At 54.2% G+C, this 21,936-nt stretch overlaps 11 protein-coding genes across 11 annotated transcripts; 4 read left to right on the top strand and 7 right to left on the bottom strand.

The window, feature by feature from the left end:
- Window positions 1-306: 306 nt before the first annotated feature.
- On the bottom strand, window positions 307-3,070 carry C8Q71DRAFT_874076 (uncharacterized protein; the record flags this gene model as incomplete). Its single annotated transcript, XM_047928370.1, has 6 exons — window positions 307-410; window positions 467-1,559; window positions 1,612-2,450; window positions 2,502-2,538; window positions 2,594-2,631; window positions 2,683-3,070. The coding sequence occupies 6 exons, from the start codon at window positions 3,068-3,070 to the stop codon at window positions 307-309; spliced, it is 2,499 nt and encodes an 832-aa protein (XP_047776409.1).
- A 545-nt stretch (window positions 3,071-3,615) lies between these two features.
- C8Q71DRAFT_712299 (uncharacterized protein) lies at window positions 3,616-4,025 on the bottom strand (the record flags this gene model as incomplete). The annotated part of the gene is made up of 2 exons (XM_047920849.1): window positions 3,616-3,811; window positions 3,874-4,025. 2 exons carry the CDS (start codon window positions 4,023-4,025, stop codon window positions 3,616-3,618), a joined length of 348 nt encoding a protein of 115 aa, XP_047776410.1.
- A 138-nt stretch (window positions 4,026-4,163) lies between these two features.
- On the bottom strand, window positions 4,164-8,041 carry C8Q71DRAFT_772120 (MCM-domain-containing protein). The gene is made up of 8 exons (XM_047924392.1): window positions 7,610-8,041; window positions 6,818-7,334; window positions 6,348-6,767; window positions 5,997-6,298; window positions 5,411-5,945; window positions 5,195-5,356; window positions 4,602-5,141; window positions 4,164-4,548 (listed from the first exon to the last, which is right to left on the bottom strand). Exons 1-8 carry the CDS (start codon window positions 7,915-7,917, stop codon window positions 4,384-4,386), a joined length of 2,949 nt encoding a protein of 982 aa, XP_047776411.1. The 5' UTR covers window positions 7,918-8,041; the 3' UTR covers window positions 4,164-4,383.
- A 13-nt stretch (window positions 8,042-8,054) lies between these two features.
- Window positions 8,055-9,540, top strand: C8Q71DRAFT_170532 (protein-tyrosine phosphatase-like protein). Its single transcript, XM_047916737.1, has 7 exons — window positions 8,055-8,314; window positions 8,375-8,537; window positions 8,599-8,632; window positions 8,683-8,794; window positions 8,850-8,893; window positions 8,957-9,108; window positions 9,162-9,540. Exons 1-7 carry the CDS (start codon window positions 8,128-8,130, stop codon window positions 9,322-9,324), a joined length of 855 nt encoding a protein of 284 aa, XP_047776412.1. The 5' UTR covers window positions 8,055-8,127; the 3' UTR covers window positions 9,325-9,540.
- A 145-nt stretch (window positions 9,541-9,685) lies between these two features.
- Window positions 9,686-13,672, bottom strand: C8Q71DRAFT_170543 (ARM repeat-containing protein). Its single transcript, XM_047916738.1, has 14 exons — window positions 13,471-13,672; window positions 13,344-13,416; window positions 12,969-13,290; window positions 12,546-12,919; window positions 12,186-12,493; window positions 12,058-12,135; window positions 11,310-12,010; window positions 11,195-11,260; window positions 10,927-11,139; window positions 10,771-10,875; window positions 10,597-10,718; window positions 10,459-10,538; window positions 10,243-10,402; window positions 9,686-10,192 (listed from the first exon to the last, which is right to left on the bottom strand). The coding sequence occupies exons 1-14, from the start codon at window positions 13,472-13,474 to the stop codon at window positions 9,757-9,759; spliced, it is 3,042 nt and encodes a 1,013-aa protein (XP_047776413.1). The 5' UTR covers window positions 13,475-13,672; the 3' UTR covers window positions 9,686-9,756.
- Window positions 13,673-13,682: 10 nt separating this feature from the next.
- C8Q71DRAFT_772127 (UreF-domain-containing protein) lies at window positions 13,683-14,892 on the top strand. The gene is made up of 2 exons (XM_047924393.1): window positions 13,683-14,299; window positions 14,352-14,892. The coding sequence occupies exons 1-2, from the start codon at window positions 13,708-13,710 to the stop codon at window positions 14,639-14,641; spliced, it is 882 nt and encodes a 293-aa protein (XP_047776414.1). The 5' UTR covers window positions 13,683-13,707; the 3' UTR covers window positions 14,642-14,892.
- Window positions 14,531-15,970, bottom strand: C8Q71DRAFT_170711 (Mov34-domain-containing protein). The gene is made up of 5 exons (XM_047916740.1): window positions 15,832-15,970; window positions 15,517-15,777; window positions 15,323-15,469; window positions 15,168-15,259; window positions 14,531-15,115 (listed from the first exon to the last, which is right to left on the bottom strand). The coding sequence occupies exons 1-5, from the start codon at window positions 15,900-15,902 to the stop codon at window positions 14,727-14,729; spliced, it is 960 nt and encodes a 319-aa protein (XP_047776415.1). The 5' UTR covers window positions 15,903-15,970; the 3' UTR covers window positions 14,531-14,726.
- On the top strand, window positions 15,921-16,440 carry C8Q71DRAFT_772131 (Tom7-domain-containing protein). The gene is made up of 4 exons (XM_047924394.1): window positions 15,921-16,034; window positions 16,089-16,121; window positions 16,179-16,258; window positions 16,306-16,440. The coding sequence occupies exons 1-4, from the start codon at window positions 16,014-16,016 to the stop codon at window positions 16,325-16,327; spliced, it is 156 nt and encodes a 51-aa protein (XP_047776416.1). The 5' UTR covers window positions 15,921-16,013; the 3' UTR covers window positions 16,328-16,440.
- A 32-nt stretch (window positions 16,441-16,472) lies between these two features.
- On the bottom strand, window positions 16,473-18,538 carry C8Q71DRAFT_823579 (uncharacterized protein). Its single transcript, XM_047926243.1, has 5 exons — window positions 18,341-18,538; window positions 17,968-18,273; window positions 17,473-17,912; window positions 17,017-17,420; window positions 16,473-16,962 (listed from the first exon to the last, which is right to left on the bottom strand). The coding sequence occupies exons 1-5, from the start codon at window positions 18,361-18,363 to the stop codon at window positions 16,765-16,767; spliced, it is 1,371 nt and encodes a 456-aa protein (XP_047776417.1). The 5' UTR covers window positions 18,364-18,538; the 3' UTR covers window positions 16,473-16,764.
- Window positions 18,539-18,838: 300 nt separating this feature from the next.
- Window positions 18,839-20,146, top strand: C8Q71DRAFT_798044 (arabinogalactan endo-1,4-beta-galactosidase; the record flags this gene model as incomplete). Its single annotated transcript, XM_047925790.1, has 6 exons — window positions 18,839-19,130; window positions 19,184-19,263; window positions 19,321-19,371; window positions 19,431-19,911; window positions 19,969-20,021; window positions 20,078-20,146. The coding sequence occupies 6 exons, from the start codon at window positions 18,839-18,841 to the stop codon at window positions 20,144-20,146; spliced, it is 1,026 nt and encodes a 341-aa protein (XP_047776418.1).
- C8Q71DRAFT_772142 (nucleoside hydrolase) lies at window positions 19,889-21,850 on the bottom strand. The gene is made up of 8 exons (XM_047924395.1): window positions 21,604-21,850; window positions 21,484-21,555; window positions 21,054-21,429; window positions 20,946-21,002; window positions 20,870-20,890; window positions 20,382-20,815; window positions 20,079-20,329; window positions 19,889-20,022 (listed from the first exon to the last, which is right to left on the bottom strand). Exons 1-7 carry the CDS (start codon window positions 21,637-21,639, stop codon window positions 20,258-20,260), a joined length of 1,068 nt encoding a protein of 355 aa, XP_047776419.1. The 5' UTR covers window positions 21,640-21,850; the 3' UTR covers window positions 19,889-20,022; window positions 20,079-20,257.
- Window positions 21,851-21,936: the final 86 nt, after the last annotated feature.

Genomic DNA, 21,936 nt, shown 5'->3' on the forward strand with positions numbered 1-21,936 from the left:
TAACACTCCGCTGGGATAACGGACATCAGAGAACTGAACACGGAACATTGCCATACTTGCTATGGTATGGAGCGGGTAATTCAACTAGCGTACCTACGTACATACGTCGAGACGATGGTTTGCATGGCTATACTGATATTTTATGTCCAATTTCCTTGACCGATATTCACTTTGTGCCTACTATCGTATGAGATCCAAGCAATAAAATTTCAAAGCCGAAGTCCACTATGCATGAGAGCGACGACGCGTCAGATGAGGAAGTCCGGCCTGGGTTGGCATCAAGCTCACCAAAGTGGAAGAGTTGATTCACAGGACTCGGGTTGCAACGTCCAGCAGGTCGAACTGTTTCAGAAGAGGACGCTCAATCATCATGAAAAGTTCCTTTCCGCCCCCTACGGAGGTATTGAGCACTGATTGATGCACCATGAGTATCGTGCCGCGAGAGCATGAATGGCAATCGACGTACCCCATTGTGCCGTCTTGATCCATCGGGTCGCATTCATCATATCATCACAGAGGAAATATGTCTGTGCAACTCTGAGCATCGGTGGGATCGCTTGCAGTGGCTCGGCCGGATCTCCAAGGAAACTAGTATCGACGGCCAATTCCTCCCCTCTCCGGGTCAGAGTACGAGCCTTCTTTGAACGGCGTCCTATGTCATCGTCTGTGACGCTCCAGCCTCGATACTCCAGGGCCTTCATGTCCTCCTTGATCGCGTCTTTCATGCCTGCTGTGGTATGAGATGACCGTAGGGTTTCTGCGATGGCGTGGTGTAGTGGATAGAGCGCGGGGCTTGGGTGTGATGGCCCCCTTGCCGCGACGTAGGTGGCGGAGAGCTTTTTCTGTAAAGAGCGCAATTTGGCGAGCGGTTTGCTGAAGAGGTCCACAGAGAACCCCTCGGCGATTCTACCTCTATGGCGAAGATTGGCTTCTCCGTCCGCGCGGTCATACTGACATTGGCGGCAGTCACATATATCTGACATGAGCCAGCCCTCTTGAAGCGTTCTACGACGCTCGAAGTACGACGTGGTTGGTGTCATGTACGCCGACGTGACTTCCTCGTCTCGATGAATCGTACGCGACGCCCTCATCATCATGATGTCGCCGATAAAGACAATATGCGAGTTAGGTGCACAGGAATGGTTGAACAGAGAGGGTAACGGGTAGAGGCCGGTTGACGAATCGAGCTTGTCTAGGTCGTCCGGCTTCCGCCTGTCCTCGGGTCGAAGAGGCATTACTCCAAAAGCATTGTGGGTACAGATCGACTCCAGTTGAGCCAGATCAATGCGATGTCTTGGTTTCAAAGGATCGAGTTCAGTAGGCTCGTCGACCGGTGGAGGCGGGAAACTGGAGGGTGGAGGCGGATAGTCGGGGCCTGCATATAGATGGAAAGCATGATCATGCAGATCTGGGTTGCCATAGATCGCTTGAGCAGCATACGCGACGTTGGCGCTTTGCGACCGTTTGTCCATCTTTGAAGTTAGCAAGTTCACGGTCATCTGGAGGACGAGGGATTGCAGCTCGGCATCGGTTGCAAGTGAGAGGGGTTTGGCGACGACCTACCGACTCACAAGTCAACGAGTATATGCAGAAGACGCACTCGTCACTTACCAGTAATTCGCCCACGTCGATGACCCTCGTTGCTGCAATGCCTCGTCCTCCTCCACGGTTGGACATTGGTCTCACCTCAATAGGCCCCGTGTACTCCGCAACATCCAAATGAGGATCGGTCTGCGACTGCTTGTACAGCAACGTCCAGTCGTAGACGCCAGTAAGGGACTCGTGAAGTCGCTGCGTGCAGCGAGCAATCCACTTCACGATGTCACTATCATCGGCATGCGACGAATGCAGCTGTTCAAGCAATGACTTTGCCTTCTGATACCTGCCTCTCCCATACTCGGCCTTGGCCTCTCTGAACAAAGCTTTTTGGCGAAGCAGCAGCTCCGCTCCCGCGGCACAACGGACATACCGAGCGTCCGCTGAAGCGGCTGAGTAGAAGTTGAGTCGAAGATAGGCTTCGGAGCGATTCGAACGGAGTGCAAGGGAATCCGGGTCACACTGTAGCCCACGAGAATAGGCAAATGCGGCAGGTAGCCAATGACCAGCTGCAAAGTAGTTATTGCCGCGTGCCTTCCAGTGGTCGGAATCCGAGGGCCAAGCGTTGAACCGGGATACTTGCGAACCCGTCTTCCAATGTACGTCACGTAGTACATCGCTCCGCGGATCGAGAAACACGATGTCGGTAGGGGAGTCTACACGGATATGAGGATTCCCGCCTTGTGTCACAACTTTGAAGGTTGGCTCGAGTATAGCCATCGCGATTCCCACAGGGAAGAGGAAATCGATGTAGGCGAGCGAAGCTTCATATGTTGTGGGGAAGTTGTATATCGATAGGACTTGCGCAGCTCCGTTGACGTCCTCCACAATGGTCTGTATAGAAATAGACTTCGCTGTACGAAGCATCAATACACAGTTACCGTATGTCACTATCATAGACTCACTGCATGGCGCGATTGAGCGACACAAGAAATAGGATCCCTATGGAATGATGAGACTTTAATATATGCATACGGGCGAGAGACTGTGACCGCACGGTGTGTGTCTTGCGCACAAGCATCGTCGAGCGAGTAACTACGCCATACATCAACACTCGAAGCACAAATCGGTGTAACTGGTACTAACTGGGTTTCAATGCCCCGAGCTGGACCTTGCACGAATGTTTCGGGAAGCCAATCACGGTCATACGTGTCGATATGCCGTTTTCCGCGGCGAGGGCCTCTCTCTCCTGTTCTTCACGTTGTTGCTCCTGAGCCTGCACCAGTAAACGTGGCGGTACAGTTGGTGCTGCCGTCGGCGATTTCTTGCTGTCTCTTTCGTACCACGCCTTGTATTTCTTGATAGTCTCAGGAGTCGCAGCGAACGACAGCTGGGGAGGATGATCGTACGGACTATCGTCCAGACTATCCCTCGCTGCCGTGGCGCTAGGGTCGAACTGAGACATAAAGCCGGCAAGCTCTTCTGGAGTGATTCCCATTTGGGCCATCATGCGGGTTAGCATCTGAGGATCCATCGTAGAATGGGTGAGGGAGGAACGGGCTCTGGTGCCTCTGGGAATCTTCCCGTTCTTATATCGACCATTGCCTCGCGGTAATAAGGTTTTATGAGCAAGCACGGGGTCTACTGCGAATCACTGTCCACCCAAGGGTGTACCACATGGGGAATGGCGCTCACCGCAGCGAACCTATAAGTGTATATCATTATTCGCGGCTTCGAGGAGGAAATTGTCCAACTGCACTGTGCAACGTGTGAGCAATTGTACATGATCCGCTCGATAGCATTTGGCGTCGCAATTCAACGTATCCGGCATGTTATTCCGGCATGAAGCCTCGCCGGTGTTTGGGTACGGAAAAGTGCAGCGTGGAATAGCCCAGCGACTGCATGAATCATTGACAGTGCGAATGGGTACACTGGTACAACCGCGGTCAGTGGTGCCCTTCTCCATGACTGTCACCGTGTCCATGAGCATGATCGTAGTTGAACTTCTCGTGATCGAAGAGAGGGCCGATGGGAGGAGGCAGGTTGCGCTCCCTAGGATGCCGTGTGAGATGCAGGGAACTACAGATACAAATTTATGCAACAAATACCATTTCGTTCCGTCGACGGCCTCGGGCGCTGCATCGCGGTCAGACGGTTATAACGACTGGTAAGTTGCCAGCACTCACGCCGGTAAGGATCGGGGTGCAACCGTTCGGCCAAGTCCGCCTCAGCCTTCTGCAGGATCACAGCCAGCTCTCGTGGATCATGTACGTTCCTTCAACCGCGAGAATATGGTTTGTGAATGAACGTCAAACATACAGTCGTTTAGCAACGCACCGGTTCCGCTCAAATTCAGCACGGACGGCGATGGCCCTCCCCCTCCAAACGTCGCGGCTGACATGCCAGTTCAGCTCATTGTTCAAATATCGCCTGTAGAGGCCTTGCACGTATTTCCTGTGGGCAGTCGTGAACGGCGAGGGAACAGACATGGTCACGGTCGGGGTAGTGGCTGAGGATCGCGTTCGCGGTCTGCACCCAGGCGCTTGCGAAGGTCGTAGCACGTGCTCGACGCACTTCACGCTCAGTTCAACTTCAAGTCCATTGCAACTCCTCCGGTCGACCCGACGCATTAGGCCTGGGACCACCTACGCCAGAGCTTCGGGGCTCGACTGTGACTGAAACAAACAGTGCTCGGAGTCGACAGGGAACCAATATACATCTTCGACCATTGCTTGTATACCTACAGACAATACAGAGCAGAATTGAATGAACGCGAAAGCAACCAGACAAAATGCACAACAGCAATCAATGACAGAGTGAACGTCAAGCGTATCTGAGCCATGATGTCTACGGAACAGATGAAGAGCCTTCCGTATCCACAGATGGGTGCACCATGTAGTAGACACGGACATCACCGCCTTGGCCGTCAAACGAGGGCTGAGCACTGCTCTCTTCCATCGACTCCGGCAGTGAGTCTTGGACATCGCCTTTGATCTCGATGAGATAGTTGTCCTAGCAAGACCAGTGAGTCTTCAGGCTCGTATCACAAGACATACCCATCTCACCTTGACAAGTTTCTTCAGCATCTTGGTGATGAGTTCCTTCTCGTATTCGAGCTCCTCGACGTCTTGGACCTCCGCCTCCTTGAATTCCAGATACCAGTCGATGAGTTCATCGCGGTCCACACCCTTTCCGGTGTCCCGTTCCGCTTGGGAAAGGTGAAGGACGATGAGGCTCTGTAGGGTCATGTACTTGTCGTGCGTGATGACCATCCTCTTCTTTGGACGTGCAGCCGGAGCAGGTGCCATGCTCGCCGCTCTCGAGGCAGGGTCTGATGATGTCGCACCATGGGCACCGCCCGAGCTGGCACCACCGGAACCGCTGGCTTCGTTGTAGCTCTGCTCGGTCTCTTCCATGGCGGCCACTTCCGCTGCCGACATCTCGACGTCCTGGCTTTCCTCGTCGTCCTGCCCGTTTCGTGGGCGCCGGTCGCCTTCGCGTTCGCCCTCGAGCTCTTCCTCGTCGAAGTCAATGTCATCTTGGTCTACGTGAATGATCGACTGCCGCAGCAGGCTATAGGCCTCCCGTACGAAAGCCGGAGTGATCTGCGCATCAATGCGTAAATCCAAGTCCGACAAAAAGGTCTATGTGTCATCACCTCTGCTGTACAGTTCGCTCGGGCGATGGCCTCGCTCAGCCGTATCATACTTTCTAGCTGACGGACCGTAATACGATAGGAATTCTTGCCAGTACCAGATGCGTCGTCTTGACGGAGAATGCGGTACTTGTCGACGAGGACATCCGCTGCCTCTGGTGTGAGCTATCGAGCACCGTCAATCCCGGTTTCTTAGGCTATACAAAAGACGTGGCTGACCTTAGGATTGAATGTTCTGGCATAGCGAATATACCGCTGCAGAGCCTCCGTGCTGAACTCAGGATGAATCGCATCGTCCCGGAACCGGTGCACGTTCACGATGTGCTTCGCAATGTTGAGGTCGGACTTCTCGTCGCACTCGTCGAGCACCACAAAGAACAAGTCAAACCGACTCATGATGGGCGCTGTCATCGCAACATTCGCCCTCAACGACTTCTTCCGGTCGTAACGCCCTCCGATAGGGTTCGCCGCGGCGAGGATGGACGTACGTGCGTTGAGCGTAGCATGGATGCCTGCCTTCGCGATGGAGATCGTCTGCTGTTCCATGGCCTCGTGAATGGCGACTTGGTCGGAGATATCCATCTTGTCGAACTCGTCAATGGCGCAGATGCCGTTGTCCGCCAGCATGAGGGCACCAGCCTCGATCGTGAAGTCCCCGGTCTCTTCGTCTTTGACGACTGCAGCCGTAAGACCTGCAGCAGACGAGGCCTTTCCGGAGGTGTAGACTGCGCGGGGAAGGAAAGAACAGATGTACCTATGCAGCAGCTTAGATCAACTCGAGATAGCAGCGAAATGAAATGCTTACTTGAGGAACTGCGACTTGGAGGTTGAGGGATCGCCAACGATGCAGATGTTGATATCTCCACGCAGATGCATCCCTTCAGCCGTCTGCTTGTGCACACCTCCCATGAGCTGCAGTAGCAATCCTTTCTTGACGATGTCGTGTCCGTATACCGTCGGCGCAATACTCTCCACTAACCGCGAATAGATGTGGTCCGACTCGATCATGCGCTTGAGCTCCTCGAACTCCGGCTCGGTGAGCGATCGCGCGAACGCCTGCGCATCGTCCTCGCCAGAAAGATCCTCTCCGCGTATGTTTGTACCAGCCTAGGACGGTTCAATACCTTCCCACAAGAAACAACCGAGCCACACTCACCCGGCCGTCAACATCGTGAGCCATACAAGCCAGGAACGCTGTCTTGTACTGCAGGTCCCGTACACCCAGACTTTTCAGCCCAGTTACCCCTGCGCCACCGACAGCAGCGGCGCCTGAGTTAGCTCCTGCCCGTGCCGCCTCGCGCATGAGCTCTGCCTTGTTACCACCGGGCAGCCCAAGCTGGCTTACGTCCGGCACGACAATGAACGTTCCCGTGAAGACGCATTTATCTCCTGCCTTGGCACGTTCTACGAGCTCAGAGCGGAGGATGACGTCTAGCGACCGTGGCATCGACCCAGTGGGGATCTCTGACGGATTTTCCTGAATACGGACCTTTTGCCAGTCGGTGAACTTTGAGCTGTCAATCTGTAGTTGCCACGCTATCCGATTCCCGCATGTCGGGTTGGGGCAAAGGCTCGGCTGACGAGATGGTGAATATAGACAAATACTTGCGTAAGGCTTGGACGAACCTCAGTGTATTTGAACTGCTGTTCGATTTCGTTGACCAGTCCTCCACAGACCTCACAGATGAAGCTGCCGTAAAGCAGTTCAGGTCGCACCTCGCTGGTCCGTGTCACCGTCCCACTGATGCTCATGAGTGTACCGATCTTGTCTGTCCTGAGATCTCGGATACCTGAGACTAGGGGTAGATGATAGAACGCGACGTTGAATTCGCGTGATTGCAGGTTGACGGAGTCTGTGGCTGCGGCCGTAGGGTTCAGCTTGAGGTACTCCGGTTCGAACTCGGCGACAAGGTTGTGCAGAGCGCGGCGGATGTAGGGAAGAAAACGGTAGTACTGCTTCTGCATTGCGTCGGCGAGAACGTCGTCCTTTTGTAATAGGTGCCCATAGTCCACGTATAGGGTTGTCAACTCGTACTCCCGCATGGTATGGATCTGTTCAATGTAGATGAGCTCCCCGTCTGGCGCTGCTGGGATACCCCCGTCTGACGCAGGGGTGGGTGCCAGTGTGACTTCCTCGGTGAATCTAAGTAGAGTGAGATCAGCATTTGCATAGAGTGGGACCGTTTGTTATTCAGGTGAGATGAAGCACGGTTCTGCATGTTCTGCACAGAACTATGTGTTTCAGCCATACGGACACAATGCGGCATCCTCAAGCCGCCTTCGTAAATACAGACGCCAGATCTACTCGTCGGTCGCATAGCCGCGAGCACAGCAGAGCGGGCGGAAGAGAGCACGCAACATGTTCGAGCACACCCTTTACCGCCTTGGGGGAGAAAATATGTCTAGATGACTACTCACGTTCGAAGGAACGCCTCGAAACTCTCCTGCACACTTTCACCAACCGCGTCTTTCACCATCGGCACGTCGCCTTCTATCTGATTCCTCGGTCTTCGCCGTCTACGTGCTGCTCGCTGCTGAGTATCATCCACGTCCTCGGCTTCGTCATCACCGAGATTGAGCGCGTCGACCGGCGCGCGGTTGCGCTGGGGTGTTCCTCTTCGCGGCGTGAGGCGACCATTTGACGCCTCTGAACCAGGCGGCGCGCTACTAGGTGGCAAGGATGAGTGGCGAAGGGGTGGTGAGGAGGGTATGCCGTCGACGTCCATGATGATGCGAAGGGAGGGAGATGGTGACCGGTGAGGGGTTGCAAAGACGCGTCTGGCGAAATGAGACACGAGAAGGCCTGCCCTAAAGCGACGCGTGGTGTGGCTCGAGGCGGCCTTGCCACTGCAGTACTTGGCACCCGGTAACTTACCTACTTACTCTCGCACAACGTCGGCTGCTCTGCTTTCTGGTCTTTCTCTACCCTTCCGGCCATGGAAGTAGATCCGCTTGATCCCGTCTATGTCAATGACAGGCTGTCCAAACCCCCGTTCGTCACTATTCCAGGAGTCGTGAATGTCCGGGACCTCGGTTCCTACCCCAGCGAGACGTTCTCTGGCTCTATGACACGACCCGGCTTCATCTTTCGTTCCAGCGAGATCTCGTCTATCACAGAAGAGGGTGTGTAAACAGCGTGCTTGCATTCTTCCAGAGGTGCATACCAGTCTGATCGCAGCACAGGCAAAGCGAGGCTCAAGGAGCTAGGTGTAACGACTATCTACGATCTGCGCTCGGATACAGAGATTGAAAGATATGAAACGCCATCTCCTCATGTGGACGGCGTGGAGATTGTGCATCTTCCTGTCTTCAAGACGGAGGATTACAGTCCGGAAATGATGGCCAAGTGCGTCAGCATGTGTCCCAAGTGAACGACCATGATTTATCATGTGCTGGCTTGCCATCAGGCGGTTTGCATTGTATGCAAGTGGCAAGACAGAAGTATGTCTTCTTCATGAGCCTGTCATCTTTGATTGAATGTCCCTTCAAAGGCTTTCATGGAATTGTACTCGCAAGTATTAGACAACGGTGGTCCGGCGTTCGCGACCATACTGCGTCATGTTCGCGACCGACCAAACGACACGTTCATATTCCACTGCACAGGTCCGTGAGCTAACTCTATCTTGCCCGCGTCCGGAGTTGAATATTTGTTGGCTAGCTGGCAAGGATCGGACCGGCGTTGCTGCTGCCCTCCTTCTGAAAGTGAGCACCGAGCATGGCTTCGATGTGTATGGTCAGCAATAACGCAAGTTGCTATGCGTATAGGTAGCAGGCGTCAATGACGATGCAATTGCCGAAGATTACGCCTTAACGCGTGTCGGGCGGGAGCCTGCCCGTCAGATGGTCATGGCACGCCTCTCGCAGATGCCCATGTTCGCTACGAACAGTGAAGCAGCACTCAACATGTTCACTTGTCGGTACGTAAATAGAGACATCTCAATGACGGCGGCTCAAAGCAAATGCTGCAAAGACATGAAACTATGCTGGCGTTTCTGATGTTACTACGGGACCGTTATGGAGGCGTCGAGGAATACATCAACACCCATGTCGGGCTATCTCCCGAAGACATTCAGCGGATTCGCACAAACCTTCTCGTCCCCATCATGGACAGCCATTCGGACGTGCCTTCATGATACCCGTGCCTCACACAATCCCGTCATTACCATACGAACTCCGGAATCATCATAAATCAATGTATCATAATCTGTCCTAGAAGACTATAGTTGAATTGACAAGTCTGATGCGAAGTGAGGCATATGGACATATGGACTGTGCGATTAAGGCCGGAACCTTGCAAGGGGTATGTACAGACTTACAGTCAATTGCGAATATGTTGGCACTCACAGAATTTTTCGACACCTTATCTGGTAGTGTTATTGCCATTTCCAGAACAGAGAAGCGAAGTTATGCTGCATCATCATAGCTAGAGACACTGGTAAGGAAGCTCGGAACTTTGGGTCGGAAGATTCACGCGCGTCATTGCGCGCGTCGAAAAAAATCCGCGAGTGCCATGATTTCTGCAATCGACTGTAAGGACAACGTAAGTGCGGAATCGCCGCACACTATCACGACTTCTTATTCAAGGTCAACGTCCGTGGTGGCTGCTTCATCGGCGCCTGAGCGGACAACGTCGGGCTCGTAGGCGGATGCGCCAGGTTCGACGCGAGGAGCCCGCTCTGTGCACGGGCCTTCGGGTTGAGCGGAGACAGGACACCACTCGACCGCGAGGGCGGCCTAGCAGGGCCTTCTCCTCCCGTAACCTTCCGACGGATCTGTGGACGTAATGACGATGGCGCCGCAGGTGTCGACGTCGTTGGTCCGTTCGTCGCAGGCTTCTCATTCATAGTGAAGCCCGCGAAGGGCGTAGTGTCCGTCCCGAGAGCCTGTCGCCGTGCCTTCTCGTGCCGGCCCTGGACCATTCGGAAGTGTGATAATAGTTCTTGCCATTTGATATCATCGCGGCCTAGCTTTGATCGGGTCGACGAAATGCTTGCAACCGTACTAGCAGAGAGTGTCAGTCTAGAGATGGAGGCCACAGCGTAACAACTCACGACTTCGGAGCAATGTGCAAGAAACCTGCCGAGTTTACCGCACTCAGTCGATTCCGCAGCGATACGAAAGCGGAGCTTTGTGGCAGCAGCATGAGCAGTCCGTACAAGCACTTGAATAGATGTGGATGTTTTTCGGGCTCCAGTAGTTGTAATCGAAGATCTGACGTGGCCCCGTCCTTGAGTACGACGTGTGCTCGCTCAAAACGATGGACATACATGTGAAGACCGGTGATTCAATCAGCTGCACAAGCTTGTCTATTTGGACGAGCAGTGGTACTGTGATCTCAAGGTCCGCACTAGTGTCGGAAGCAACGGTGAGCCGAGCCTGCGAATAAAACAGCTTTACGGACGCACAAGATATACAAGAGGTTTGACGCATGTTCATATGCTTGCGCGAGTAGACAGAGGGAGAAGACCGCAACTGCATTGTGACACCACGATCGATACAAGGTGGTGAATAATGCTTGGCCGTCTTGCTATTGTCTGTGAGTACAACTTCGCTAGGCGGAGACGAGACGGGCGGCTTACGCGAGTCTCAAGACTCTTCAGTCGTCTGCGGAATTCCGCCAATTCTGGTGATGTAATGAGGATCATGTTCAGTTTCTGGACCATGCCACTGGCGAACTCGAGATCCTGGAAGATACTCGTCAGTCCGCAAGCACACTTAGGGCTGTTCGTCCTTACCTCTTCCTTCTCCAGGATCTCCGCAAATGTCCGGTATATCCTCTCGGTATTGAGGTTCAAACACAGCTGACGAATGATGAGGCTCCCTCGAGCTTCCAACAGCCCTCTGTCCGTGCTGAAAAGATCCAAGAGGTTGACCATGAAAGCCTTGAAGTAACTTTCATCCGAGCTTGATGATATCTGAGCAATGAGCTGAAGATCGCTCTTGACAACCTGGATACAGAAATATTAGACCCATCGAGTACATAGGCAGAGCTAAGGTACAAACCTCTTCCGACGGATCCGAGAGCGTCTTCAGCAACGCAGGGAATGTACCGTCATCTATCGCGAGGATCTACAGGAATACGTCAGCACCACAAGAGACATGAGGACGCGGCACTAACCTTCTTCGGTGCCTTCTGGTGCAACATGATCAACCACTTCAACGCTGCCACTCGCGTGTCCTCGTGTTCACTCAGGAACTGAATGGTGAGCGCATTCACAGTAGCCTGGTAGTCGAACTGGTCCGACTTTTCCTGCAGCAAGGAGGCTTCCGGTGACGTTTGCACTTGGGGCATGCTGATAGCCGAAATGGGAGAAGCAGGACGGCTGGTCTGTGCGCCGGACTGGACAGCCTCTGCCGTCGCCAGAGTGACGCTTCCCTGCAAGGCATTTGTCCGAGTTCTCTGAGACGAAGCGGTAGAAGGTCGATCGGACGCTGTCCCCGTTTCGGGCGGCGACACCGCTTCCGGAGAGGTCAAGTCACGGGCTGCGACACCGTCCTTGCTTGCAGTGGATTGTCTGGAAGGCGCTAGAGTAGCAGCAACAGGAGTGGGTGAGCCGGGAGCAACCTGAGAGGCGGACGAGGATGATTTGTCTGTCCCTTGGCGTGCTGGTGCGTCAACTGGGGGAGGCAAGGACTGTATCACGTTCAAGAGTGCCTTGTTCGTGCGGAGAGCAGCAGATTGGATCATGGGTACGTGGTGAGAAAGGTTGGGCAGGATGACGAAAATAAGTCGGGGTGTAAATGGGACCATAACGTCTTGGACGATAGTGAGGAACTCGGTGAGCCACCGTAGAGCGGTAGACTGTTGGATCACATCGTCTGAGACGGCATCAGTACCGGGGCAGAGGACAATTAAGGATGCTAACGTTGGTCATCCAGTTGTTGTAGTAGAATCTCAACGATTGCGGCATAGTCGATCTTCACCCCTTGCCCAGGTACCCAATCTAGCATGGAATTAGCTACAATAGCACATTGTACTTTGCATGCAACGTACGGCCGACATCGCGTCCTGCCTGGTCAGGCTGCTTCTCCTCTGGCGACGCCAGAGAGCTGTCATCAAAAACGAAATCGTCGCCCTCCAAGAATGGGCCACCACGATCTGAGCCAGGTATAATGATTTCCTGCGGCCTCTCTTTATCGGTATCAGTACGACGAGCTTGTTCAGCGGCTTCACGTTTGGCCTTGAGCTGTTCTTCGTGCTGACGTTGCACAGCAGTCACGTCCCGGATCTCGCGGAGGACGTCCGCGAGCAAGTTTTCCGTGGCTACACGTACGTCCTCGGTGGGGTCTGAGAGGTACTTCCTAGAGGGACGACATGAATGTAGTCATCAGGAGCGCGGTCAGGAGGACGTACAGCAGACCGTCGAGGAACTCCGGCAAGTATGTGATCAGCTCAAGTTCTGGAACCGAGTCGAGCACAGTAATCCATGAAACAAGGTAGCTCCTGGTGAAGGGACTCAAGACGTATATCCTCTCCGAAAGCAGCGGTATGAAACGTGCGAGTGAGAATGCTTTGCGTGCGCCGTTGATATCCGCACCACTGGCGACATCGCCCGGGTGTGGCACCAATATGTTCAAATCGTTCCCATCCTCGAGTGCTTTCTGTGCCTTCTCTGTCTCCGGGTATTGGGGTATATAAACGGAGGCCGTCTCCGCTACTATGTCTTTAAGCAATCGATCCAGTAGCTCGGCACCATTCTTGACGGACAGCTCGGAGTCTGCGGCAAGCTGCACAGCATTTCATGCTTTGGGTCTTGTTGCAAACGGACAGACGAACCTTGCTCAATGCGTCAAATATAGGATTGAAGTACACCAGTATCTCCCCCTTCGAGACCTTGGCGATGTTATAGAGACATTCGGCAGAGAAGTACCGTACTCTGTTCTCGGGATCCGTGAAGCACACGAGTAGAGGTTCGATGAACTTCTCCATGTAGGGAGCGATCTCCACACCGAGAGCAATCGCGGTCCCGGCGAGGCCAATGAGTCCTCCGTTGCGGACATGCAATGGGTTTGATGGGTTGTTGAACATGTCCACAAGTTGGTCGATGATTTGGCCAATACGCCGGTGGTCGCCCTGCTGATGGCATTCGCGAATCTGCCTGTGTCCCAAGTGTTTGAGAATACCACTGTAGTAGTCAATCGTGTTACTCACTTTTCGAGCTCAAGCGCGGCCGCCTTCCGCTTCTCGTACATCTTGTCGACCAACTGTTTCGAGATGCTGGACTCTATCACGCAGTGTCTATGAGCCCCCGTTCCTTATGACTGTGCATTTGCCATACCCATTGTTAATATGCAGAGCTCCTATGCTATGTTCTGGACGATGTCTGCCTTTCGCGGGCAGGGTGACGAGCATGGAAGCAGGCGAGCAGAGCGCGACGCACAAGTACTGACAAGCTGCGAGCAAGCGCGTCGCGCCTCGCAGTCCGCGCCTGACCACGTGAGCCGACCTGCGTCGTGCATCTCGCGAGTCGATCCTTCTCCCAAACCTCCTCATCGTCCCTTTGCGCTACAAGGCCATGGACAGCGACACCGAGGCCTACCTTCTACTCTTGCTGTCCGACAGTAACCTGCCTACGGGGTCCTTCGTGGCATCAGCAGGTTTGGAGTCCTATGTGACCCACGGTTTCTACTCGTCTCCCACCCCGTCGACGCCGCGCGACAAGATGGACGCGACGATGGATTTCTTGCAAGATAGCCTTAGGTCCTACGCGAGAAGTGCGCTTCCCTTTGTCTCTGATACGCACGATGTCATCCGCAAGCTTCTTGCCGATTCCCGAGACGCGTCCCTAGACTCTGTGCTCGAGGCAGTCACGGCTTTGGACGATCTCTACGAGTCTATGACCCTGAATCACGTCGCCCGCCGTGCATCCAAGTCACAAGGCGTAGCTCTCCTCACGCTATACTCTAAAGGCTTCTCGAAACCGTCTACTCGAAGGCAGCGCCAGGCACAAGTTATCATGTCGCATCCCGCTGACGATGAGCTGTCTTGGGAAACCTATGCCGGAGCATTCGTCGAGAAGCTGAAGTTGCGCATCAGGCAAGAGAAGACTCATGGGCACCTACCCATCTGTTGGGGCGTTCTCACTGCTTGCCTGGGACTGTCCTTGGGTACGTCCCGCGTCCCTTGTCTCGAACTGCCTTGAGCTTATTCTATATTCAGAACGCAGCCAATTCCTTCACCTCTTTCTCCACGCACGCAGTCTACTGTCAGCATCCATACGTCTCAATACGATAGGACCATATGCTGCCCAACAGCTCCTATTGCACACCGTCAAGCCTCTTGTCGAGGCAGAAGCCCTGAAGAGCAAGACACTACGCACGGGTATCGCCGGTGGTGACTGGAGGCATCCTATTGACGAAGTTCACCATGGACCTGCAGTCACCTGGCCGTTGGGCGAGATCCTAGCTGCACGGCATGACCTCCAACATTCGCGGATTTTCAACAGCTGACGCTGCTGCAAGACTACAATATGGCTCTCGTACACCCCGGTAGCCAAAGATCACTACAAGAAATATCATACAGTTGGCCGAGCGACTACGTTGATGTAACAAGTGCGAGTCGTGCCGACACTTCCGCCTGCGAGCGCACGAGGCTGGCGAGATACGACACCATCAGTGTATCCTGAAGGGAGTATAGGTGAGCCACGCTGCTTATCATCCGAGCTTCATGGTTCCGTACCTGCAGACTTGAGTTGAATCCTCCTTTCTCTAGATCTTCTGTGCTTGCGCCAAGTCTGTCCATGAGGTATCGCCCGACGGCAGCATCTCCCTTGACCTCGCCTGCGAGGACCGACTGCACGTATGACAGTACACGGTCGAGCATCTCCGCAACGGACTTGAGGGATTGCTCAAGGACTTCGAGATCTGTTACGGGATGGGGGGTTGTAGAGTTGAGGGCGACGGATGTTGTGGTCAGCAAATCGACTGTGGGCCAACTATCAGCGTCATGTATTGGACACCTCAGCATTGGACGTACGGCCACTGCGCTCGGCGTCGTGGAATCGGAGCTCGCATGGGATGGGTGCGAAGACGCAGTTTTCCGGCTTAGGGTAGACACCAACGGGCGACCTACAATTCGTCGCCATTTAATCAAGCGGTCCTGATTCGCTGTCACATTTGCAGAGCACGTACCCGACGTATGCCTTCACACCCGCCTTCTCGCCCTCCACTATGCCCGTGTTGACAGCCAGGTGCACTACCTGGTGGGGTGCCGCCTCTTGCGAGTAGAAGTTGTGGATGAGGGCAGAGTACGTGTTAAGGTTCGACCCGGTGGAGTACCTGCGATGTGTCAAGCAGCTGTATTGAGTGTGTAGCTGTATACTTACCATCCTACGATGACCTCCTTCGGGTTCACTTTGTGGTGCAGATCGTACATCGTCTTCAGGTAGTCCATGTCTACCGCGACTTGTTCCTCCGTCTCGCTGTGCAGGACGGCGAATGACGAGCGCACTTCGACTTCTCCATTGTCGGAGCGCTTCCCGAGGAGGGTACCAATCACTCGCTCTTGAGATTCTGTGCGCCGAAGATAATGGTCGAGTATGGAGAATAGAGCCACAGGGTGGACCGTAACCGAGGTCGGGGCCCGCCTGACGGTCCGTGATAAGTGAGAAAATCGCGTATTTTGAGGATCGCATCCTTACCCTGGTGTCGAGATGAATCCAGGAGCGGTGTTTTGGATGTAGACTGCAGAGGATTCTGCAGCGAGAGGCATTTTGGAAGCGTAGATCGCAAGCGAGGACAAGATCAGCCACAGCGCTTGACCACCGTGAAAAGTCGTCGGCTATTCCCGACACGCCTTTCCTCCGTGACACGAACTCCCAAAATGCCCTCGGAAGAGACAAAGGTCAGTCGCACCCCTCTGTCCGCGCTGCTATGATGCTGACGGTCGCGTGTGTAGGAAAGGATCTTTAAGGCTGTCGAGCTCGGACGCGTAGGTCTCCCTTGGTGCCACGTTCGGTCGTGAAAGCAGCGTTAACATCGCATACAGACTGTCATCCACTATGGCTGGATTCCTTTCATCATTTACATTGGGTACTCGAGGAGCAACCCGCAGCCATCACTGATCAAGTACGTCGGTATGAACTTTACACTGCGCGGTGCTGACGTTGCCGCAGGTTGATTAGTCCCCTTGCATGATCTCGAGCTTCAGTCTGTACACCTAATTGATCGTTTGCATTCGCTCTCCTTGCAAGTCCTGCTATCTGCCTGAGTGATTCTGAGCTTCTGGGCGTATTTCAATGTGCTAGACATGGTGAGCAATCTATTTCTGCTGGCTGCGTTGATTACATGTCGTGGTGGCACCTTTGGTGCTCTGATGCACTCCTGCACATTGGCGTGGAGGCCGCATGTTGTAACCGCTCGCTGTTGGGCCGGTTTACGCAAACGTGGTACATGAGGACTTTGACAAGGCCAGATATGAGCTCTTCTATTTCCGTTTCACTCTTCCCTTTAGCATGCACTTCCGACTTATCCCAATCCGCTATCACGCAGGAACCCGAGATGGTACATGAGAGCAAAACATGGCAGAGCAACGCAAAGAACGATAGCAAACTAAGCGAAGTAAACAGGCAGTCTCACAGGTAAACTCTCCGGAGTTCGCCTGCTCCAGTGATGCGTTTGCAGATAGGACAGAGCTTGGTCGCTCCAAGGCAACGCAACCAGCACTCACGACAGCATGTATGCCAGCAACCCGTCGACGCTGTAGGTTCCGTATACGGATCCAGACATATGCGGCATAGGAGGGATGTCGACGACGAGACTCGTGTGGAGACCTATACGCGATAATTGAGCTCTCTTGGTGTAACGGTGAGTGCCACTGTAATCACCATCAGCTGCACTTTGCTCTCTAGGGCTTTGATCAATGCTGCGTCATCTCCGTCTCGTCTTGCCTCCTCAATGGCCCTCTCCACCTCCTCAGCTTCGCCGACCCCCATCACCTCGTCCATGGTCTGCTTCAAGTCGCCCGCCGCCTGCACCTTGCGCAGGAGCTTACCATTCTCGAGTAAGTCCTTGAACGTCGTCCTGTCGACTTCTTTCCGTCTAGTGGGTAGACTTCCAGTACCGTCTTCGGCATCGGACCCTGGGTCTTCTTCCCGAGGATCTTTGGCAAGCGGAATAGTATCGCCTTCCGTGAATTGTGCTGCACCGAACAATACATCATCCTCTCCGTCGATGTCAATTTCGTCATCAATGTCTTGCAAGGTTCGATCTCGAGTGTCGAAACCCGTTCCTTGGACAGATTCATTGGCGACGACTTCGGAAATGGAAAAACGGCGACATACCTCGGAAGCTTACGCCAGCGGTAACACTCTCGACAACGCCTTCTCCGTCAATATCAATGTCTATGTCGCCGTCATCATCGTCTGGGGTGCTTCTGTGTGCTGCATCCTGTTCCAGGATACTGGCATGTGCCAAGCAAGAATCGACGTGTGCTTCCACCACATCCGAATCGCCGGCAACGACTTTTCCGCAGACAGGACAGACCGTTCCCTCCTCGCAATCACTTCGACGGCTAGCACCCCACCACTGTTGCTCATCCTCCTCTCGCGTCAGCTCTCGTAGCTTGGCATGTCGCTGCTTGCGGCGGTTCCGAATGCTACGAACGGTCTTGTTGATCTGATCCAGAGTCAACTCGGACGTAGAGGCGAAGCCCGAGCTGGAACGGCGATTGCTCATGCTTTTCCGAGCCTTCACTGCCGAACGACGCGACCGACTGGTCATGCTGAGGAACTGTCAGCACATTGTACGTGGCTTGCCGAACGTAGGGAAACCCATACCCGTCATCCGGCTCTGCGTCAGCGAGAACGTCCGTGGAACCAATCTGGTTCACTATCTCGTCCACCCGCGCCATTTCGAGTTCGCCATGTTTCCCGAGAAGTCGAATCGGTATAGATTCATGGCATATTGGACAAGGCCTTGTTTCGGCACGTTTGGCTGAGCGAGTGTCGGTTACACTGCTAGCGCAACATGAAGGGTGCTCACATCTCTTCGCTGGGGCCTCTCCAGGGATTTCGGACTCTCTGTCACTCCCGGCTTCCTTCCCTTCTTTCGGTGGTGCGTCCCTCGCCCTCTTCTTGCCTTTGCTATAGGATGTAACCTCTTAGCGCCCAGTCTCGATCACAGCCTGGCGCTGCAGCAGACGATGCGCACCTCGTACTTCTGGTGGCCGACATGATGGGAAGCTTGGGGGCTAGCGATGTGTTCTCCGGTGTACGCGATCTCCGTGCAGTGCTTGCCGAAGCCTCCAGTATGCCGGCCAGGATGGATTCGTTCCGACGTCGTTGGATGAACAGGGTCGACGCGCCCAAGCGCCCAACGAGGAACGCGTCCCGTACTTATCACGTGCATGACGCGCAACCCCGAGGTTCTCGGACGCGTTCCTCGAGAGTCGAAATTGGCTAGAGCGACTCGGAGCCTCTGGGCGCCGCGACTGCATCCTTGGTCCTCCCGTGCTCGCGAGTCCTCATGGTACCTACAAGCATCTGATCAGCCTGAATACTTACATATCAGCTTGGGAACGTCAACGGCTTGTAGGGCCGGCTCAACGGGAACAGCTGACTGGTGATCCCGGCTCGCGATCTTGTATACACGACCATGACGCACCTATAAATGCTCTACAATGAACCCAGGGAAACTCCCAGCAGCAAAATGCGTGCGATATATCTCCTGCTTGCAGCTTTCGTCACTGTCGCGTCGGCTCTGACTTATCGAGCCGCAGATATCTCCTCGCTCATCGTAGTCGAAGATTCTGGCGTCCAATACTCTCAGAATGGCGTTGGTATGCCCTTCGAAGACATCCTCGTCGCGAATGGGATGACCGCGGCGCGCGTGCGGATTTGGACCGCCGGGCAGTACAACTTGACCTATGGGTTGGCTGTGGGCAAGCGCATTAAGGATGCGGGATTGACGCTTCACGTCGATCTTCACTTCAGTGATACGTGTAAGACATCTCCTAACTGACCGCATACCACTGCTTATCTCTATAATACCCAGGGGCCGACCCTGGTCATCAGGCCATTCCCTCAGGATGGCCGACCGACCTGTCGGGACTGAACACTCAGATATACGAGCAAGTATCAACAGTCGTCATCAGCACGGCGTGACTCTGATCATATGGTAGCTACACGCAGAGCGTTGTACAAGCGTTCGCAGATCAAGAGACGCCTATCGACATTCTCCAGGTCAGCACGTTCTGCCCTCCGAACCTCCTTCACCTGACCGTACGATCTATATACTTTAGGTCGGGAATGAGATTAACAACGGGTTGTTGTGGCCCGTCGGCGAGATCTCGGTCAATGGCTTCGACGGCCTTTCCCAGCTATTGAACTCAGCTGCCCACGGTGGTCTCTCAGCGGGCACGCCCAAGATCCTGATACACCTTGCCAACGGCTGGGATTGGTCGGACCTGCAGTACTTCTGGGAAGGTGTCTTTGGTATCCAGGGCGCGCTGACACCGTCGGAAGTCGACATCATGGGCGTGTCGTTCTATCCATTCTACGGCACGAATGCGACCCTCGCCAACCTGTCGTCTTCTTTGACGAATTTGGTCAACGAGTTTGGCAAGCCTGTCGTTGTGGCTGAGACAAACTGGCCGGCCAGCTGTTCGGGCGTGACTCTTAGTGAGCCGGAAATCCCTGTGTCAGTGCAGGGACAAGAGGAGTGGACGGGGGATATCAAGAGCGTATTGACCAGCCTTCCCAATGGGCTGGGGCAGGGAATATGTAGGGATCGAACATCTTATGCGCGGTTCATCTTCACCGACTGAGTCGATTTTACAGACTACTGGGAGCCTGGATGGATTGGGAATGCTGCCCTGGGCTCGTCCTGCTCTGTAAGTGATCTGCATCGGATTGAAGCAGTAGCATTGCTCATGCGTCGGCTTGATAGGACAATCTTCTGGTGGACAGCTCTGGAGCGGTCAGACAGTCCATTGATATATTCGGCGACGACATGTGAGCGATCCACGGGCAGCGGCTAGTCGGTGTACAGCTGGAGTGTAGCTTCTCTGACCAAGGAAACTGAACTTACGTCCGCATCTATGGTTATCCTATATACCGGGAGCGAGATCTATTGATTCAATGGCGAAACCGCATCGCAACGGGAAACGCAGTCCAGGAAAAGCTGGAAGAAGCCGGAAACCTGTTCAGGCATCAGCGATAGAGGCTACCGGGGGCAATTGCATCGTGCTTACATCTAAAGACTCTGCAACCATGCAATTCTTCCCATCGCGTCCCCAGGAGTCATCGCAGGACCGATAATTCCATATGTCAACTACAGTCTCTCCGGCAGTGTGCGTCCCGCTGAGCTCTACGTCCACTCGATACCTCTTGCACTTGAACAACTCCGGGTTAGACACATACGCGATGGTGAGCGCATCGTGCAGGGGCGGGCCGTGCATGAAGCCAAAAGTCGACTTGTATGACTCGGCGAAGTACCAGATAAGCGTCCATAGCATGTGGCGAAGATTCGTGGACGCTTTGACCGGTGCGACGCCTGGAGAGTATGGCGCGTCGGATGAGAGCAGTTTGCGAAGAGTCTCCAGTGTAACGATCGCGGTGTGGGTGACATTGAGGGGAATCATGGTTTTCTTGACCGGGACGTCTAAAACGATCTGGGCAGCTTCAGCTGTACACTAGGAGTGAGTGAGTGATGCCGGTATCTAAGGCATGCCAAACTCACGATCACAGAGGATATTGAATTCTAAGATATGTTAAACAGTTCAAAGGGGTCTGTCTGGGAGCTCTGGAAGGCGTACCGGCTGATGCAGAGCGGTTGCCGATACCAACACCACCACCCATGAAGACGAACTCCTCTTTCACAGTACGTTGATACTCAGGGTACGCATATTGAGTAATTTGCTTACCTATTCCCCCTAGTAGTTCCGGATACACACTCACGAAGAGCGCGATATTTGTCATCGGGCCAGACGAGATGATCGTAACTTTGTCACCTGCGCCATCCTTCCAGGTCTGCTCGACGGCCCTCGCAATGGCATCGATAGCCTTGGGGACTCGTCCTGGGTGCTTCAGCCGCTCTTGAACAGGTTTGTATGTTCCTGGCGGAAGTCCCTCTACCCCTCCTAACCCATCGATCCCGTGTATCTCGGGGTCGTGTCTTGTTGGTCTAATCAACGGCTTAGTAGACCCAGGATAGATCTTGATATCCTCGGGAGCAGCAAAGGCATAGAGGCATCGCGCCGCGTTGTTGTTGGTGTTTTCTGCACTTGCATTGCCATGCACCTGCATTCGTTGTCAATGACACCGATCGCCGCTTCTGAGTTGCGCGCGATTCACCGTAGAGATGCCCAGTAAGCTCACTCCTGGGGTATGCACCGCGAGCAGAATTGCAGTTGCGTCATCGTGTCCCTACAGCTTCATGAGATGAGACGCTACCTATGTCACCTATCGCCTCACTGGGTCACAGTCAAGCCAGATGTTTCGGTGTGTCATGTTCGCGGCCGCCTGCTATGCCAGGTATAAGATGACGCGGCGGTCTACGTATGGAGCGCACTCAAACAGTCCTGAGCGAGTGGTACAGTGCGTGGACTGCACTCAAGCTAGTGGCCCTGTAGTGGCCGATGGAATCGAGTAGTAAGTGGGCGCTTCTGTCGAGGCTAAGCAGCCTTAAGCAGCCTGATCGGACGATGCCACCAATCGCGATTGGGATCTGGTGAGCGTGAGATGTGATCTGACCCGGCGCTGCCATCAGCTTAGTCAGCCAATTTTGCTCCGTCGCTCCCGTCCTGC

Source organism: Rhodofomes roseus (genome assembly GCF_022264815.1).
Source record: "Rhodofomes roseus strain CIRM-BRFM 1785 chromosome Unknown C8Q71scaffold_17, whole genome shotgun sequence".
Taxonomy (NCBI): domain Eukaryota; kingdom Fungi; phylum Basidiomycota; class Agaricomycetes; order Polyporales; family Fomitopsidaceae; genus Rhodofomes; species Rhodofomes roseus.

Coding starts and splice junctions, on each gene's coding strand:
- C8Q71DRAFT_823579 (XM_047926243.1), bottom strand. CDS start 18,363: ATGTCGGCCACCAGAAGTACGAG. Junction 17,913..17,967: donor GACGCAGAGCCGGATGACGG/GTATGGGTTTCC, acceptor ACAGTTCCTCAG/CATGACCAGTCGGTCGCGTC. Junction 16,963..17,016: donor AGAGCAAAGTGCAGCTGATG/GTGATTACAGTG, acceptor TATCGCGTATAG/GTCTCCACACGAGTCTCGTC.
- C8Q71DRAFT_170711 (XM_047916740.1), bottom strand. CDS start 15,902: ATGCCTCTCGCTGCAGAATCCTCTGCAGTCTACATCCAAAACACCGCT. Junction 15,778..15,831: donor GGATTCATCTCGACACCAGG/GTAAGGATGCGA, acceptor ACGGACCGTCAG/GCGGGCCCCGACCTCGGTTA. Junction 15,470..15,516: donor AAGGAGGTCATCGTAGGATG/GTAAGTATACAG, acceptor GACACATCGCAG/GTACTCCACCGGGTCGAACC.
- C8Q71DRAFT_170543 (XM_047916738.1), bottom strand. Junction 12,136..12,185: donor GGCAGGACGCGATGTCGGCC/GTACGTTGCATG, acceptor ATTCCATGCTAG/ATTGGGTACCTGGGCAAGGG. Junction 10,539..10,596: donor TCAAACCTCTTGTATATCTT/GTGCGTCCGTAA, acceptor TTCCGACACTAG/TGCGGACCTTGAGATCACAG.
- C8Q71DRAFT_772131 (XM_047924394.1), top strand. CDS start 16,014: ATGCCCTCGGAAGAGACAAAG. Junction 16,035..16,088: donor TGCCCTCGGAAGAGACAAAG/GTCAGTCGCACC, acceptor TCGCGTGTGTAG/GAAAGGATCTTTAAGGCTGT. Junction 16,259..16,305: donor CCGCAGCCATCACTGATCAA/GTACGTCGGTAT, acceptor ACGTTGCCGCAG/GTTGATTAGTCCCCTTGCAT.
- C8Q71DRAFT_772127 (XM_047924393.1), top strand. CDS start 13,708: ATGGACAGCGACACCGAGGCCTACCTTCTACTCTTGCTGTCCGACAGT. Junction 14,300..14,351: donor TTGCCTGGGACTGTCCTTGG/GTACGTCCCGCG, acceptor TTCTATATTCAG/AACGCAGCCAATTCCTTCAC.
- C8Q71DRAFT_772142 (XM_047924395.1), bottom strand. CDS start 21,639: ATGACACACCGAAACATCTGGCTTGACTGTGACCCA. Junction 21,556..21,603: donor TCTGGCTTGACTGTGACCCA/GTGAGGCGATAG, acceptor ATGAAGCTGTAG/GGACACGATGACGCAACTGC. Junction 21,003..21,053: donor GGAACTACTAGGGGGAATAG/GTAAGCAAATTA, acceptor GTACTGTGAAAG/AGGAGTTCGTCTTCATGGGT.
- C8Q71DRAFT_772120 (XM_047924392.1), bottom strand. CDS start 7,917: ATGGACGTCGACGGCATACCCTCCTCACCACCCCTTCGCCACTCATCC. Junction 7,335..7,609: donor TTCGAGGCGTTCCTTCGAAC/GTGAGTAGTCAT, acceptor CACTCTACTTAG/ATTCACCGAGGAAGTCACAC. Junction 5,357..5,410: donor CCAGAACATTCAATCCTAAG/GTCAGCCACGTC, acceptor GGTGCTCGATAG/CTCACACCAGAGGCAGCGGA.
- C8Q71DRAFT_170532 (XM_047916737.1), top strand. CDS start 8,128: ATGGAAGTAGATCCGCTTGATCCCGTCTATGTCAATGACAGGCTGTCC. Junction 8,538..8,598: donor AGTCCGGAAATGATGGCCAA/GTGCGTCAGCAT, acceptor GCTTGCCATCAG/GCGGTTTGCATTGTATGCAA. Junction 9,109..9,161: donor CTCAACATGTTCACTTGTCG/GTACGTAAATAG, acceptor AATGCTGCAAAG/ACATGAAACTATGCTGGCGT.